At 37.3% G+C, this 18,688-nt stretch overlaps 1 protein-coding gene across 1 annotated transcript in view; it reads left to right on the top strand.

Moving 5' to 3' along the window:
* Positions 1-18,688, top strand: part of EFCAB3 (EF-hand calcium binding domain 3) — a 494,329-nt gene that overhangs the window by 334,825 nt on the left and 140,816 nt on the right. Inside the window, exons 99-101 of the mRNA XM_070561747.1 lie at positions 13,755-13,859; positions 14,456-14,509; positions 15,075-15,179. Of these exons, the coding sequence (XP_070417848.1) occupies positions 13,755-13,859; positions 14,456-14,509; positions 15,075-15,179 (264 nt within the window). The remainder of the gene's footprint in view (positions 1-13,754; positions 13,860-14,455; positions 14,510-15,074; positions 15,180-18,688) is intronic.

The raw sequence follows: 18,688 nt of genomic DNA, 5'->3' as shown, positions 1-18,688 counted from the left end.
TAACATAATTTATTCATCCACTCTCCTAGATATGTATATGTATGTCGTCAGGCAGGAAAAGGAAATAAAAGACATCCAAATTGGAAAGAAAGAAGTAAAATTGTCTCTGTTTGCTGATGAGATAATCTTATGTAGAGAAAACCATTAAGACTCCACCAAAAAACTGTTAGAACTAACAAACTCAGTAAAGTTGTAGGAGGCAAAATCAACATACAAAAGTCAGTTGTGTTTGAAGAGTGACATCAGCAAGATGGTGAAGTAGTTGACTCCAGCCTCCATCCCCCCACAAACACCAACAATTAGACAGCTATCTACCAATGAAAACAGTTCTAGGAGAGCTCAGAAGTCCACTTAAGAAACTAAAGCAACCCAGTGAAATTAAAAATCTGAGAATAACTGTGCTAAAAGGGAAGAAAGAATATCTTTAGTGTGTCTGCATCATCCTGTGCTCCAGGTGGCACAGCTCAGCACAAAGAGGGAACTCCTCAGCTAGAAAGAGTTCCCCTAGTGGGAAAAGAAGAGTGGGGTGCATGACCAGTTTCCTCAGCCTTTCAGGGAACTGCATTAAGGACTCGCTTTGGTTTTTGGTTTCATCCCACCCAGAGACCAACAAAGCTGAGACTTATAGAGACAGCTAGGAATAAGGAAGAAGCACACAGCCTACCACTATCAGCCACACAATGGGAACAACTTCAGTTCAGTGACCTGCTCTGCAGGAACCCCAGCAGCTTTTGCCACTGAAGAAACCAACGGGCAGCATAGCCACCACACGTGCCCTGCATATTTCATGGGTCTAACCCACAGGTATTCACATTTACAGACTCCAGCTGCCTGAATCCCTATCTGCTTCCTCCCTTGCCAGTACCTGGGCTCCACACCAGCAACTGGCCCAGGTCTCTGTGGCTGAGAGAGTGCGAGACATCAGCCTAGACCTCTGGGCCAACCCCAACCCCTTGTGCATACTTGTAGCTAGCCCCTCCAGCTATGCACTTGCAAACTGCCACCCAACATTCATCACTGGCCTCCAATGTCATATGTGGGCCCGTGGCAAGATCCTGCAGCTTATGGCAGTGCACACTGATAGCCAAGGCCCCCATAGCTGCTTGTGTGCCCGACTCTGGTCCTATCTCTTGTCACTGGCCTACACCATTGGGCTCTCTCCAGCAGCTAGCCCCTCCAGCAATGTACCTGTATGCCCCCACCAGACTCCTGTCACCAACATCCACTGCTGTGCACACACCAATATGAAAATCCTAGAGCCACAGGAGTGCACACCGACAGCCAGGGCTCCTGCAGTTGCCAGTGGCCCACAGTTGGCCCAGGCCCTTGCTGCTGGCCCTGACCCCCACTACTGCATGTGTCTACAACCAGCCTTGCAGCTACACCAGCAAGTGAAAGATCTATACACCAAAAACTATAAGACACTGATGAAAGAAATTGAAGAGGATACAAATAAATGGAAAGATATCCCATGTTCACAGGTCAGAAGAGTTAATATTATTAAAATGTCCATACTACCCAAAGTGATCTACAGATTCAATGCAATCCCTATCAAAATTCCAATAACATTTTTCACAGAAATAGAAAAAGCAATCCTAAAATTTGTATGGAACCACAGAAGATCCCAAATAGCCAAAGCAATCTTGAAAAAGAAGAAGAAGAAGGCTGGAGGCATCACACTTCCTGATTTCAAACTATATTGCAAAACAAAAAAAAAAAGACAGCTGCATGCAAAAGAATGAAAGTAGACCATTGCCTTATACCATGCACCAAAATCAACTCAAAATGGATTAAAGACTTGAATGTAAGACCCAAAACCATGAAACTTCTAGAAGAAAACATAGTACGCTCTTTCACATCGGTCTGAGCAGCATATTTTCAAGTACCATGTCTGATTGGGCAAGGGAAACAAAAGAAAAAATGAACAAATGGGACTACATCAAACTAAAAAGCTTCTGCACAGCAAAGGAAACCATCAACAAAACAAAAAGACAACCTAACAATTGGGAGAAGATATTTGCAAACCGCATATCAGATAAGGGGTTAATATCCAAAATATACAAAGAACTCATACATCTCAATAACAAAAAAACCAACGACCCGATTGAAAAATGGGCAAAAGATCTGAACAGAGATTTCTCCAAAGAAGATATACGGATGGCCAACAGGCATATGAAAAGATGCTCAACATCATTAGCTATCAGGGAAATGCAAATCAAAACTACAAGGAGGTATCACCTCATTCTGGTCAGAATGGATATAATTAACAAGACAGGAAACAGCAAGTGTTGGAGAGGATGTGGAGAGAAGGGAACCCTCGTACACTGCTGGTGGGAGTGCAAACTGGTGCAACCATTATGGAAAGCAGTATGGAGTATCTCAGAAATTTAAGAATAGATCTTCCATATGATCGGCTATCCCACTGCTGGGTATTTATCTGATGAACTTGAAAACACGCATGCATAAAGATACATGCACCCCTATGTTCATTGCAGCATTATTCACAATAGCCAAGACTTGGAAGCAATCTAGGTGCCCATCAAGGGATGAATGGGTAAAGAAGATGTGGTATGTATACACAATGAAATACTACTCAGCCATAAGAAATGATGAAATTCATCCATTTGTGACAACATGGATGGACCTTGAGGGTATTTTGTGAAGTGAAATAAGTCAGAGGGATAAAGTCAAATACCATATGATCTCACTCATAAGTAGAAGATAAAAACAACAACAAACAAACACATAGCAAAGGAGATTGGATTGGTGGTTACCATAGGGGAAGGCGAAAGCGGGGAGGGCGAAATGGGGGAATAGGCTCACATATGAGGTGATCGACAATAATTAGTTTTTGGGTGGTGAACATGATGAAATCTACACAGAATTAGAAATATATTATTGATGTACATCTGAAAGCTATATAATGTTATAATCCACTGTTACTGCAATGAAATTTTTAAAAAATCAAAATTCAAAACAAAAACCTCTAGTAGGTACACACTATGGTATTGACTTAAAAACACACACATAGGCCAATAGAACAGAATCAAGAGCCCAGAGGAGCGATGTCAGTATCATGGCAGAGTGAGTTGTTCCCTTTGTCTCTCCCCTCTAAGTTACAACTAAATGGACATTCATTAACTGGAAAAGGATTCCCTGTACAGTACAACAGGATGTCCAAGAGATCCACAGAGTTGTGCATCTGAAGATGGTGGACTGGATCCCCAGGAGGCAGTGGAACTAGGTGAGCACACCCCTCTGCCTCCCTAGGTTGCAGATCCACACACAGTGGCCACTGCAACTGTAAGAGGAGGTAGGGGTGGCCTGGCCTGCACAAATGCTTTCGGTGTGGTAGCCCAGTCCACAGGACTGCCCACCACACTGCAGCAGCCCTGCCTGTGGGAATGCTCCCCACTGAGTGGCAGCCCAAGCCCTGAGAAGGCACTTGCTCATGGAGCACAGTGCAGGCAAGAAGGCACCCTGCCCACTCAGAAGGCACCTTGCCCACAGAGCACAGCAGCCCATGTGACCAACTGAGCAGAGGCTCAGCGCTTGCACAGGCACCCCTCCCACCTAACACAGCAGCTCAATTGGTTCCCTGCTGAGTGCAGGAGCCCCACTTATGGTGCATGACCCGCCACCCAGCACAGAGGCCCTGCCCACATGAACATGACCTACAGAGCAGCTGCAGCCAGCCTGCACAAAGGCAGAGCAGCCCTACCCACACAACTTCCGGCAGATGGGGCAGGATCAGAAAACACAGCCCCTGCTTCCCCCCAGCAGTGACAGGTGGAATCTGTGACCTGATACAACCACAGATGCACTGGCAAAGGATCAGTTTATCAAACACCATGAAGAACTACAGTAACACTTCTGAGCAGAAAGAAAATGACAAGTCTCCAGAAACCAATCCTAAAGTCACAGAAGTTTACAATCTAAATTAAGATAAGTGTCATAAAGAAACTCAGCAAGTTACAAGAAAACTGAGAAAGGCAGTTCAATGAGCTCAGGAATAAAATTATTGAGCAGAACGAATACTTCACCAAAGAGATTAAAGCTCAAACAGAAATTCTGGAGATGAAGAATACAATTAATGAGATAAAAAAAATCATCTAGAAACTATAAAAAATGGAGCTGATATTATGGAGGACAGAATTAGTGATTTAGAGGATAAAATATAGACATGCTTCAGGTGGAACAGGAGAGAGAACTAAGATTTTTTAAAAATGAAGAAATTCTTCAAGAAATATCCAACTCAATTAGGAAAAGCGACATAAGGATTATAAGTATTCAAGAGGGACAAGTGAGGGACAAAGGAGCAGAGAGCTTGTTCAAAGAAATAACAGCTGAGAACTTCCCAAACCTGGGGAAAGCACTGGACTGATGAATACATGAAGCCAATAGAACTCTTAATTACATCAATGTAAAAAGACCTTCTCCAAGGCGTATAATATTAAAACTGGCAAAAATCAATAACAAAGAAAAAATATTAAGGACAGCAAGGCAGAAGAAAATAACCTACAAAGGAACCCCTATCAGGCTTTAAGTGGATTTCTCAGCAGAAACCTAGGAGAGAATGGAATGATATATTCAAAATGCTGAAAGACACAAACTTTCAGCCAACACTGCTCTATCCAGTGAAACTATCTTTCAGATACAATGGAGAAATAAAAGTTTTTCCAGACAAACAAAAGCTCAGAGAGTTCATCACCACTAGACCTACCTTACAAGAAACATTGAAAGGATCCCTCCCATCTGAAACTAAAAAGCAAAGGTTTACAAAACCTTCAGCAAGGAGATAAATAAAAAGAATAAGACAATTGCAGCTCTATATCAGAATAGGTTGGTAATAAACAATTATAACATAAAAGATAAAGGGAAGGAAAACATCAAAAATAACTTTAAACACTTCAATTTAGTCACAAACTCTCAACACACAAACACACAAATTTGTGACAACAATAACTCATAAGGGGAAGAGGAAGGGCTGGAACCTTCTTAGGCTAATGAAGATAAGAGGCTATCAGAAAATGGATTATCTTATATATGAGATCTTTTGTACAAACCTCATAGAAACTACTAAACAAAAAATCAGAGCAGAGCTATGAATCATAGATAAACAGAAAACTGAGAAAACCACCAAACTGAAATGGCAGTCAGAAATACAAGGGAAAAGAAACAATGGAAATATAGAACAGTGGGAAACCAAGAGATAAAAATGGCAGTATTAAGCCCCCATATATCAATAATCACTCTAAATGTAAATGGTTTAAATTCTCCAATCAAAAGACACAGAGTGGCTGGATGGATTTAAAAACAGACCCAACAATGTGCTGCCTCCAGGAAACACATCTCATCTGTAAAGACAAACACAGGCTCAGAGTGAAGAGATGGAAAATGATACTCCAAGCAAATGGCAAGCAAAAGAAAGTAGGTGTTGCCATACTTATATCAGACAAGGCAGACGTCAAGATAAAAAAGACATGAGAGGCAAAGAGGGGCAGTATATAATGATAAAAGAGACATTCCACAAAGAGGACATAACACTTATGAATATGTATGCACCTAACACAGGAGCACCAAAGTATATGAAGCAACTATTAACAGACCTAAAGGGAGAAACTGACAGCAACACAATAATAGTAGGGGACCTCAACACCCCACTTACATTGATGGATAGATCATCCAGACAGAAAGTCAACAAGGAAGTGGTTGCCTTAAATGAAGCACTAGACCAGATGGATTTAATAGATATATATAGAACATTCCATCCCCAAACAGCAGAATACATATTTTTCTCAAGTGCACATGGAACATTCTCAAAGATATACCATACATTGGGAAACAAGACAAGCCTCAATAAGTTTAAGAAGATTGAAATCAATCAAGCACCTTTTCTGACCACAATGCTGTGAAACTAGAAATCAACTACAAGAAAAAGACTGGGAAAGTCACAAATATGTGGAGACTAAACAAAACACTACTGAACAACCATTGGATCATTGAAGCAATCAAAAGATAAATAAAAAAATAACCTGGAAACAAATGAAAATGAAAACACAACATACCAACTTCTTATGGGATGCAGCAAAAATGGTACTAAGAGGGAAATTTATAGCGATATAGGCATACCTCAACAAAGAAGAAAAATCTCAAATAAGTAATCTTAAACTATACCTAACAGAACTAGAAAAATAAGAGCAAATAAAGCCCAAAGTCAGTAGGAGGAGGGCAATAATAAAAATTAGAGCAGAAATAAATGAAATATGTACTAAAAAAACTATAGAAAGGATCAATGAATGAGGGGCTGGTTCTTTGAGAAGATAAATGAAATTGACACACCCTTAGCCAGACTCAGTAAGAAAAAAAGAGAGAAGGCTCAAATAAATAAGATTAAAAATTAAAGAGGAGAAGTTACAACAGATACCACAGAAATGCAAAGGATTATAAGAGAATACTAAGAAAAATTATATGCCAACAAGTTGGACAATCTAGAAGAAATGGATAAATTCTTAGACTCATATAACCTCCCAAAACTGAATCAAGAAGAAATGGAGAATCTGAATAGACCAATCACAAGTAAAGAAATTGAAACAGCAATCAAAAACCTCCCAAAAAATGAAAGTCCAGGACCAGATGGCTTCTCTGGAGAATTCTACCAAACATTCAAAGAAGATTTAATACCTATCCTTCTCAAACTAGTCCAAAAAATTGAATAAGACAGAATATTTCCTAACTTATTCTGTGAGGCCAACACTATCCTGATATCAAAACCAGACAAGGACAACACAAAGAAGGAAAATTACAGGCACATATTGCTGATGAACGTAGATGCAAAAATCCTCAACAAAATATTGGCAAATCAAATACAGAAATACATTAAAAGGATCATACACCATGATCAAATGGGATTTATACCAGGGATGCAGGGATGGTTCAACATCCACAAATCAATGTGATATACTACATTAACAAAATGAGAAATAAAAATCACATGATCATCTCAGTAGATGCAGAGAAAACATTTGACAAGATCCAACATCCATTTGTAATAAAAACTCTCAATAAAATGGATATAGAAAGAAAGTATCTCAACATAATAAAGGCCATATATGACAAACCCATAGCCAACATCATACTTAACGGTGAGAAACTGAAAGCCATCCCTTTGAGAACAGGAACACAACAAGGGTGCCCACTCTGACTACTCCTAATCAACATAGTACTGGAGGTTTTGGTCAGAGCAGTTAGGCAAGAAAAAGAAATAAAAGATACCAAAATTGGAAAGGAAGAGGTAAAATTCTCGCTGTTTGTGGACAACATGGTTCTGGATGTAGAAAACCCCCAACATATCAGAAAGCTGTTAGAAATAATCAACAACTATAGCAAAGTTGCAGGGTACAAAATCAACTTACAAAAATCAATTGCATTTCTACACATTAATAACAAACTAGCATAAAGAGAAGTCAAGAATACAATCCTATTTACAATCACAACAAAAAGAATAAAATATCTAGGAATAAACTTAACCAGGGAGAGAAACCTGCACACTGAAAACCATAAGACATTATTTAGGAGCCAGCCCCATGGTCAAGTGGTTAATTTCACACACTCTGCTTCCGTGGCCCAAGCTTTTGACAGCTCAGATCCTGGGTGGAGACCTAGCACTGCTCATCAAGCCATGCTGAGGTGGCGTCCCACAAAGCAGAGCCAGAAGGAACTACAACTAGAATATACAGCTATCTACTGGGGAGCTTTGGGGAGGAGAAGAAGAAGAAGGAAAAAAAGACATTATTGAAAGAAATCAAGGAAGACATAAAGAAATGGAAAGTTATGTCATGCTCATGGATTGGAAGAATAAACATAGTTTAAATCTCCATATTACCTAAAGCAATCTACAGATTCAATGCAATCCCAATCAGAATCCCAATGACATTATTCACAGAAATAGATTAAAGAGTCCTAAAACTTATATAGAACAACAACAGACCCCAAATAGCCAAGGCGATCCTGAGAAAAAAGAACAATGCTGGAGGCACTAAAATCCCTGACTTCAAAATATGCTGCAAAGCTACAGTAATCAAAACAGCATGGTACTGGCACAAAAACAGACACACAGATCAATGGAACAGAATTGAAAGCCCAGAAGTAAAACTACACATCTATGAACAGCTAATCTTCAACAGAGGAGCCAAGAACATACAATGGAGAATGGTGTTGGGAAAACTGGAAAGCCACATTCAAAAGAATGAAAGTAGACCATTTTCTTATATCAGGCACAAAAATTAACTCAAAATAGATTAAAGACTTTAATGTAAGACCTGAAACCAGAAAACTCCTAAAAGAAAATATAGGCATTCCATTCTTTCACATCGGTCTTAGCAGCATCTTTTCAAATACCATACCTACTCAGGCAAAGGAAACAAAAGAAAAAATAAACAAATGGGACTACATCAGACTAAAAAGCTTCTGCGAGGCAATGGAAACCATGAGCAAAATGAAAAGACAACCCACCAATTGGGAGAAAATATTTGCAAATCATATATCCGACAAGGGGTTAATTTCCAAAATACATAAAGAAGTCATACAACTCATCAACAAAGAAACAAACAACCCTATCAAAAATTGGGCTGAGGATATGAACAGACAGTTTCCCAAAGAAGATATACAAATGGCCAATAGGCACATGAAAAGATGTTCAACATCACTAATTATTAGGGAAATGCAAATCAAAACTACAATGAGATATCACTTTACACCTATCAGAATAGCTATAATTAACAAGACAAAAAATAACAAATATTGGAGAATGATGTGGAGAAAAGGGACCTTTAATACACTGCTGGTGGGAATGCAAACTGGTACAGCCACTATGGAAAGCAGTATGGAGATTTCTCAAAATATTGTACATAGAAATACCATATGAACCAGCTATCCCACTGCTGGGTATGTATCCAAAGAATATGAAATCAATATTACAAAGAGATCTATGCACCCCCATGCTCATTTCAGCATTGTTCACAACAGCCAAGACATGGAAGCAGCCCTAGTGCCCATCAACTGATGAGTGGATAAAGAAGATGTGCTGCATATATATATATATATACACAATGGGATACTACTCAGCCATGAAAAAAGACAAAATCTCCCCATTTGCAACAACATAGGTGGACCTTGAGGATACGGTGTTAAACAAAATAAGCCAGACAGAGAAAGACAAACACCATATGAATTCACTCATGTGAAAGATAAATATATGGATAAAGAGAACAGATTAGTAGTTACCAAAGGGGAAGAGGGTGGGGGATGGCGAAAGGGGTAAAGGGGCACATAGGTATGGTGACGGATAAAAACTAGACTATTGGTGGTGAGCACGATGCAGTCTATACAGAAACTGATATATAATAATGTACACCTGAAGTTACAGAATGTTATAAGCCAATGTAACCTCAAGAAAATTTTTTTTTAAAAGCCCAGAAACAAAACCATGCTTATATGGTCAACTAATCATTGGTGAGGGCTCCAAGAATACACAATGGGGAAAGGACAGCCTCTTCAATAGGTGGTGTTGGGAAAACTGGATGTTCACAAGCAAAAGAATGAAATTGGACACTTATCTTACATCATACACAAAAATCAACTTAAAATGGATTAAGGACTTAAATGTAAGACCTGATGCTATCAAGACCTGTTTCTCCTAGAAGAAAGCATAAGGGAAAAGCTCTTTCACATTAGCCTTGGCAATGATTTTATGGATAGGACACCAAAAGCATAGGCAACAAAAGTAAAAATAAACAAGTGGGACTACATTCAAACTAAGATGCTTCTGTATAGCAAAGGAGACAATCAACAAAATAAAAAAGCAATCTATGGAATGGGAGAAATCCCATTTGCAAACCGTATATCTGATAAGCGGTTATTATACAAAATATATAAAGAACTCATACAATTCAATAGCAAACAAATAACCCGATTTAAAAAATAGACGAAGGACCTGAATAGACATTTTTCCAAAGAAGACATACAAAATGGTCAACAGATACGTGAAAAGGTACTCAACATCACTAATCATCAGGGAAATGCAAATCAAAACCACAACTGAGATATCATCTCAGGCCTGTTAGGATGGCTATTATCAAAAAGACAAGAGATAACAAGTGGTGGCAAAAGTGTGGAGAAAAGGCTACCCTTTACACTGTTGGTGGGAATGTAAATTGGTACAACCATTATGAAAAACAGTATGGAGGTTCCTCAAGAAATTAAAAATAGAACTACCATATGACTCAGCAAAGGAAATGAAATCAGCATCTTGTAAAGATATCTGTACTCCCATGTTCGTTATTCACATGGAAACAACCTAAGTGCTCATTGACAGATGAATGGATTAAAAAAAGTGATCGAATATATATATATATATACATACACACGTAAACATACACATACAACATAGGTTGTTTCTATATGTGTATGGTTGTTTCCGTGTGTGTGTGTGTGTGTGTGTGTATACACACATAGAAACATGCACATATCCACAATGGAATATTATTCAGCCATAAGAAAGAAGGAAATCCTACCATTTGCATTTGCAACAATATGGATGAAGCTGGAGGGCTTTATGCTAAGTGAAATAAGTCAGACAGAGAAAGACAATACTGTATGATCTCACTTACATGTAGAATCTAAAAAAACTGAACTTAGAGAAACAGAGAGTAGAATGGTGGTTACCAGGGACTAGGAGTTGGGGGAAATGGGGAGATGTTGGTCAAAGGGTACAAACTTGCGGTTATGTGGTGAATAAGTCCTAGGGAATCTAATGTACGGCATGGTAATTATAGTTAATAATAATTGTATTATGTACTTGAAAATAGCTAAGAGAGTAGATCTTAAGTGTTCTCACCAGAAAAAAAGAAATGGTAACTATGGGAGGTGATGGATGATTATAATAATCATGTCACAATGTATATGTATATTAAATTATCACATTTTACGCCTTTAAAAAATAAAATATAAATAAGTTATAAAATCTTCTCTTTATTGTATTTTCACTATAATGTGTCTGGGTGTGGGTTTTTTCATTTATCCTGATTGGTATATGTTGTACTTTATTTTGGTATTCATGACTTCAATGATTCTGAACATTTCTCATTCATTATATTTTCAAATTTGCTCTCCTCCATTTTCTCTATTATGTTTGTTTAGCTTCTGATTAAATATGTGTTAAACCTTCTCATTCTATTCTCTGTATCTCTTAACCCCTCCATTGTAGTTTTTTTTTTCCTTATCTCACCATTTTTGATTCTGCAGAGTTCTTTATCTTGCAGTTCTTTGATTTTCTTTTCAGGTATATCTACTTTTCTGTTTAACTCATTCATTGATTCTTAACAATTATATCTATATGTATCACCTCTAAACATTTTATTTGTGAGAAAAGCAAGTGGAAATCACTACAACCCCACCATAATGGCAAAAATTAGAAACACCGATAATACCAAGTGACAGTAAGAATGTGGAACAGTAGAGCTCTCATACATTACTGATAGGAGTGTAAATTGGTACAACCATTTTGGAAAAAAATTTGACATTATTTTCTAAAATTGAACAAATGCACATCAAAGAGTCATGCTATGTATATGCAATTCCAATGTTGGTTTTATATACATAGCTGCATTATTCATAATAGCTAAAAAATGAAGACAACCCAAATGTATATCAGCTGATGAATGGATAAATAAAATATGGTATATCCATATGTGTTAATTTGTGAGAGCTGCCATAACAAAATACCACAGACTAAGTGGCTTAGACAACAGAAATTTATTTTCTCACAATTCTGGAGGCTAGAAGTACAAGATCAAGGTGTTGACAGGTTTGGTTTCTTCTGAGGCCTCTCACCTTGGCTTGCAGATGGCTGCCTTCTCACTGTGTCCCCACATGGTCACCCCTCTGTGTTGTCTATGTCCTAATCTCCTTATAAGGACACCAGTTCATGTTGGATTAGGGCCCACCCATATGACCTCATTTTACCTTAATTTGCTCTTTAAAGACCCTATCTCCAAATACAGTCACATTATAAGGTACTGGGAGTTAGGACATCAACATGTAAATATTGGGTGGTCAAAATTCAGCCCATAACACCATAAAATAGAATATTATTCAGCTACACAAAGAAATGAAGTACTGATACATGTTACAATATGAATTAACCTGAAAAACGTTATGCTTAGTAATATAAGCCAGAAACAAAAGGTTGCATATGGTCTGATTCCCTTTATAGGAACAGGTAATCACAGAGACTAGAAATAGGTAAATCCATAGGTCAGAAAACAGACTCATGGTTGTTAGGGGCTGGGAGGGAGGACAATAAGGAATGACTGCTTAATAAGCATGGGGTTTCCTTTTGGAGTGATAAAAATATTTGGAACTAGATAGAGGTGATTCACAAAATTGTGAATGTACTAAGTGTCATTCAATTGCATACTTTAAAATAGTTAATTTTGTGTTAACATGAATTTCATCTCAATTTTAAAAAGTCAGCCAGACACAAAAGTGGCATACAAAGGTGAGGAGATGTAATGGGGACAATCTACTCTGGTAGGGAAAAGTATTTATGAATGACATTGAATGAAATTAATGGAATGCCAGCATGTAGTGATAGTAAGAGGTAGACTTACTTTTAATTGATGTTATTATTGTTTTTAAGTTCTCTACAAATAACATACCCCCATGGCCTGCACTCCCACAGCCACCATCTTCCCAGTACATCGCTGAAAATAGTATGTGTATGATTTCACTTACAAGGTTTGACCAAAGGCAAAACTAACAGTGATTAAGCATACTAACTTGGATTATAAATATATAAATAAAAGAAAGAAATTGTTGTCCAAAAAGTCAGGATAGTGATACCTCTAGACAAAGATATGGATAGTAGTTTGGAAAGAGTATAACAGACCTCCAGAGTGCTATCAATGTCCTATTTCTTCACCTAGATGGTGGTTTCAAGGGCATTGTTACAAATGCTTGTGTCTAATTGTCCAAAGTCAGTCTTTGTATTATTTGAATTAAAAATGGTTTTTCATTTGTTAGTAGCAAGTCCTATATCCTCTAAAATATTTACCAATAATAATACACTTCAGATCTTCACCACTGAAAAAGTCAAAATCTGTATCAGGGATAAACAAACTACTGACCGTGGATCAAATCTAGCCTTTGCCTATTTTTATAAATGAATTTTTATTGGAGCATAGTCATATTCTTTATGTATTATTAATGGCTGCTTTTATGCTACAACAGCAGAGTTAAGTAGCTGCAACAGAGACCATATACCCTGCAGAGCCTGAAATATTTATTGTCTTGCCCTTTACAGAAAGATTGCCAATCCTTGACCTAGATCACAATAATAGTTGAAGTAAAAATTAGGATAGATAATGGCCAAATCATCTAATAATTTTGGGGAAAAGAAAGAGCAATATTAGGTTAACCTTTACATTCTAATTTACAAGACAATTACCTAAATCCCCAATTTACTGAGAACTGTGTTTTCTTATCCCCAATGTTATGAAAGAACATCTTTTCCTAGGATCAAGGGATTAAGTTCTAATTCTCTGCCTGCACTTTTCTTAATTGGGAAGGTCTTATTGTACCTTTGTCTTTTGGTGATGGTGATGTATAAACATTGACTATTTTGTTTCATATTTTTGAATAATTAGATAGTTCTTAATATTGTCAACTCTACTTGCCATTTCTGTTTTTTTAAGGAGAAAAAGTTAATGTCAAAGATGTGAAAAATATTGTGGAAGGCATTGGGATAGAATTCACACCTAAAGAATACTTGGAACTGGTGAAAACTCTGCAAGTTGATGGTAAGCATTTCAAATACTTTTAGAGCTTTTGAGGCCTTAAGGTTAGTCCTGTGTGTTTAAGACAACTTAAAAAAACTATACCTATTAGACATCCTAATTCAAAAACAACAACAAAAAGAATGACCAAGAAATTTTAGCATGACCTTGTTCTTCCTTTGGAAAGTGTAATTTAGTTCTTTCTTTGGGAATCAGCAACGCTATTTTCTTGAATCCTGCCATTGGATATAAAAATTTATATTATTATGTTTGGTTCTACCCTCAGAACTAAAATTTAAGCTGAAAGATATAAGAAAAAAAAGTGAAGGTGGGAGGAATAGGAGAATAGGAGGAAGAAGGAAAAGTCAAAGAAAAGTGAAAGAAAGACATGTTCATATTCCATTATAGTGTTTGCCACTAATTATTGGCTTTGCATTCATTCGGACACAGCACTCAGAGTTTTCTCCATTCCATGGTTTCAAACTCATTGGAGGGCAAAAATCAAAGTTATTTCTAAAGCAAATCATTTAAAAGTATCTTTGTGAAATGATACCTTTGTACTATCTCTCTAAATCTTCATATCACTTTATATGTGATGTCAATTGTGCCTTTTCTTACAGATGATGGAAATATATATGAAAATATATTGCTCGATGGTGTGAAATCTTTCAATGGTAAGAAGCACGATGAGAAGAAAGATAAATAACATTCTCCTGCCTCACACTTGTATTATTGTCTAGTTGTTCTCTTGTGGATCTTACTACCTCTTATATGAATTGGTTCTATATTTATTTTGCTCTTTCAAATATGCATACTGCCTTTTTCAAATAGTCTTTCATTTTGCTACTTGTTAAGTTTGGCTTTTGTAAAATTCATTTGGAAAGCAGATTTAAATCTGGGTCTACATAGAAAATGTGAAGTAAAGAATGGGCAGTTGTTCATGGCATTTCAGTAACTTAACAAACTAAACTGAGCTTTATGCCCTACCCACCAGAAGGAAGTTTTCAATTGTTGTCTCCACCATTATAATTCATTAGAGAATGAGTTTGTGCTTTGTAAGATTGTCCTAAGACCAGGGAAGAATTTACGATTCTAATTCCATTTTGTCTACCTTCTTGCTCTTGAACATGTTGGGTCATTGATATTTTTGCCGACAGCCATGGCACATGGGGATTAATTGAAATTTTCTCATTTAGGGTAGTTGTTAAATCTCCCTTGTATTCATGATTCTTTCCTTAGGTGGGAAGGTTGATGTCAGTAACCTGGAAAACATTTTGGAAAACATGAAAATCAAGTTCCCAGATGAGAAACTTAAAGATTTATCACAAAACCTACCTGTTGATTGTAAGCATCATAGATATGATTAGCCCTTTTAGAGAAATTTAGACTTATAAGCTTATGTATGAGAATTCCTGGAACTAGATCTGCTTTGGTGCTAATACGAGTTTTTAAACCTTAGAGAAGAACCCAGTCCTAAAATAAGAGTGTTTTGATTTGATGTATTTTCATTAATCTCAGGGTGTGTGGTACATGTGCTGGAGTAAGTGATAGGTGATGTCTTTACCTGAAAGAAGCTGAAGGAACCCTTATTACCCATAAAGAAAAGATTGCTAATTTTAGATTAATTACATGATCTAGATATCTTTTAAAAAAATCATGTCACCCAGCTATACATTCCCGTTGGGGAAGTAATAGAGAGGACATGAACACCAGTTGACCCGGGAGCTGGACCTAGGCTATTGGAGGCTCCTCACCTTGACCCCTGTCCTTTGAACTTACATTCTGCCCACCATTTCCACAGTGGGAACCATGTTCAAGGACGTAGACTTGAGAGAGTAATGTGTTGTTGAGACCTTCTGAACGGTGTACGTGACTGAACCCAGTTAAAGCCTCTATATAAACTTTAAGATTCTGTTGGGTGGGTGCAGAGATCTACTTGTCTTGCAGCCGCCCCGGACAAGCCTTGTATGTAATACCTTGCTTATTACACCTGCCACCTACCAATCTGGAGTGGTCTGCCTCTTTCTTCAGGCTATCCCTGCCTTCTGTGTACAGGGGCAGGTACATAGCACCTGTACAGTTTCAGATTTCACCTGGGAAGCTCCCAAGATTGCTAACCAACAATTTCTTTATGCCTTTGTGATATACCAGCTTCCTGATCCCTTCCCCCTGTGTTTTGGCACTGGCTTCCATTATTCCTAGGCTCATTTCTTCCCTTCATTAGGAAGCTTAAACAGCACTGCTTTACTTTCTCTTTAAAATAGCCTTCCAATTTTTTTCACTCTTTTTAACAAGAAATGTACCCCTCATATTCACCAAAAATAATAGTCCCTGAATTTCTCCATTTCCTTCCTGTATGGAACTCTTTTAACTTTACTTCTTTCACTGTCCAACTACTCTCTCAAACTTGCTCTGTAAAACTGCCAACATTTGATCAACTCTGTCATTCAAATCTCCACTTCTATTGCTGAGCCTTGCTAAAGAAAATCGATATAAACTTGCGGATTAGTCCCGCTCCAAATTAATTTCCTCCTGGATAATACAAAGACCTAAGAACATTTTAACTCCATTTTTCCCTTCCCTACATTAATGTTGTTTCATGTCTTTTAATACTATCTTGTTTTCTTTGAACTAGCATAACATTATTAGTAGTAATGTTTTATAAAGCCAGCATTCATTCAGATATACCCACGTTTACCTTTCTTTGTTCTTCATTCTTTCTTTCACCTCACACCTTTCATTTGGGATAACTTTTCTTCTGCCTGAAGTAATTTCCTTTATTAAGGATCTGCTAGTGACAAATACTGGTTTGGGGAGGAAGGAGTTTGGCCTACAAATATCTTTATTTTACCCTTATTCTTGATATTTCTCTGGGTTTAGAAGTCCAGGTAGACAGTTATCTTCTTTCAGCACGTCATTCTACTATTTTCTGCTTTCTAATGTTGCTGATGAGAAGTGATGAGGTCAGCTGTGAATCTATTGGTCCTTGGAGGATACCTTTTTTTTTTTTTTTTTTTTTTTGCTTTTAAGACATTTATCTTTGGTTCTGAAGTTTTACTATGATGTGGAAGATAGGAATGGATTTCTTTTCATTTATTCTCCTTGGAATTCATTGTACTTCTTGAGTCTGAAAATGGAATCTTTCATCAGATCTGGAAAATTCACGACCATCATCTCTTCCAATATTGTCTCTATCCTATGAGTCTTTTTTTCTTCTGGAACCCCAAATAAATGTATGTTAAACCTTCTTACTCTATACTCCATGGCACTTAGCCTCTCTTCAGTATTTTCCATATTTTTTCCTTCCTGTGCTCCATTCTGGATAATTTTGCCTGACTCAACTTCCAATACACTAACTCCTCAACTATGTCTAGCCTCCTATTGTATCTGTTTATTTACTTCTTGGTTTCATTGTCTGTATTCTTTTTGTATTTTGTCTTGTATTCTTTTTGGGCTTCTTTTCTTTTGTATTCTTAATTTCCAGAAATTCTACTTAGTTCTCTTTTGAATCTAGTAGGTCAAGTTTTTCAGTTTTCTGTTCCTTGTGGATATTTTCAAGTTTACATAGTTATATTACAATCTTGGTCTGATAATTCTAATAAGTGAATTGTTTGTGGTTCTTTTTTTCTTTTTCTTTTTTGCTTTCCATTGTTTCTTCTAATTCTTCCTTATGGTTTCCTTCTGTTTGGTTATTTGCTACATGCTGTTCAATGTCATTGAAAAATTACTTGTGAGAATTCTCTGAGACCTGAAATGAAAGTGCATTCCTCCAGAAAGGATTTGTTTTACTTCCTATTCACTTGAGTTTACTGTCTGTCGGGACATTTCAATTATAACCAAAGTCGTAATTTGAAGTTTCTTGAACCACCCAGGAAATGAAAATCTGGGCTGAAAATCCTCACAAGGCCATCAAATTCTCTGCTTTTCCTGTTTTGTTTTGTTTCTTAACTGCACACACAGACACACATGCGTACGCACATACACACACACTGGTCACTGCCGAGGAAATCTTTCCAGCATGGGCATTTCTTCTTTTATTGTATCTTTTATAAATTCCTTTTCTCTGTATTCCTGTACTCTCTATCTGGAGCTTCTATTGATCAGATTTGGACCTGTTGGTTTTCAAGTTGACTGGCTCTTTGTCTTTTTGCTCTTATGTCTCGAAGATTTCCTCAATTTTATCTCCGACCTCTCCTATTTAATTATTTACTTTCTGCTGTTGTATTTTTATTTCCAAGAACTCATTTTTTTATCTGATCGTTTGCTTTGCAGAATATCTTATTGTTATGTTTTGGGTGTAATATTTTCTCAAATTTCTGTGAGAGTGTTAGTTTATTTTATGTTTGTTTTTCCTCCCTACATTGCCTTTATTTCTTCCAGGTTCTTTGTTTGTGTTTATATATTTATTTGCTTAGGTCTCTCTTTTATTTTGGAAACCTTCCTCAAATATCTGGTTATCTTTGCCTCGATTCATCACTAGTGGCATTTAAATGCCTTTTCAAAGCTCTGTCTACATGAGTGGTGCTTGTCAACTGTTAGACTTCTTGGTAAGGTTAATGTAGGGGCCCAGTCTTTTTATTGGGGAATTTCCAAGTGTCAGTATCCAAAGGTCTTTTTTCTGGGGGCCATTTGGATACTCCAGAGAAGAATCTTGCAATCACCTGCCTGATGATTATGTGTCTCGTTATTGGTACTCTCAGAGTAAAATAGAGGAGGAGGCTAGGGATACCACTTCAGCTTATAAACATTCACTTGGTCCCCATTTTCATCCCCTTACCTAACATTTACTGTGCCTAGCTTCCCAGAGTCCAGAGATTCTCTGCTTCCATGTCTCCAGAGAACACATTTCTAGT

Source organism: Equus przewalskii, chromosome 10 (genome assembly GCF_037783145.1).
Source record: "Equus przewalskii isolate Varuska chromosome 10, EquPr2, whole genome shotgun sequence".
Classification (NCBI taxonomy): domain Eukaryota; kingdom Metazoa; phylum Chordata; class Mammalia; order Perissodactyla; family Equidae; genus Equus; species Equus przewalskii.
The sequence above is the reverse complement of the archived record's forward strand: the minus strand, read 5'-3'. Positions and strand labels throughout refer to the sequence as shown.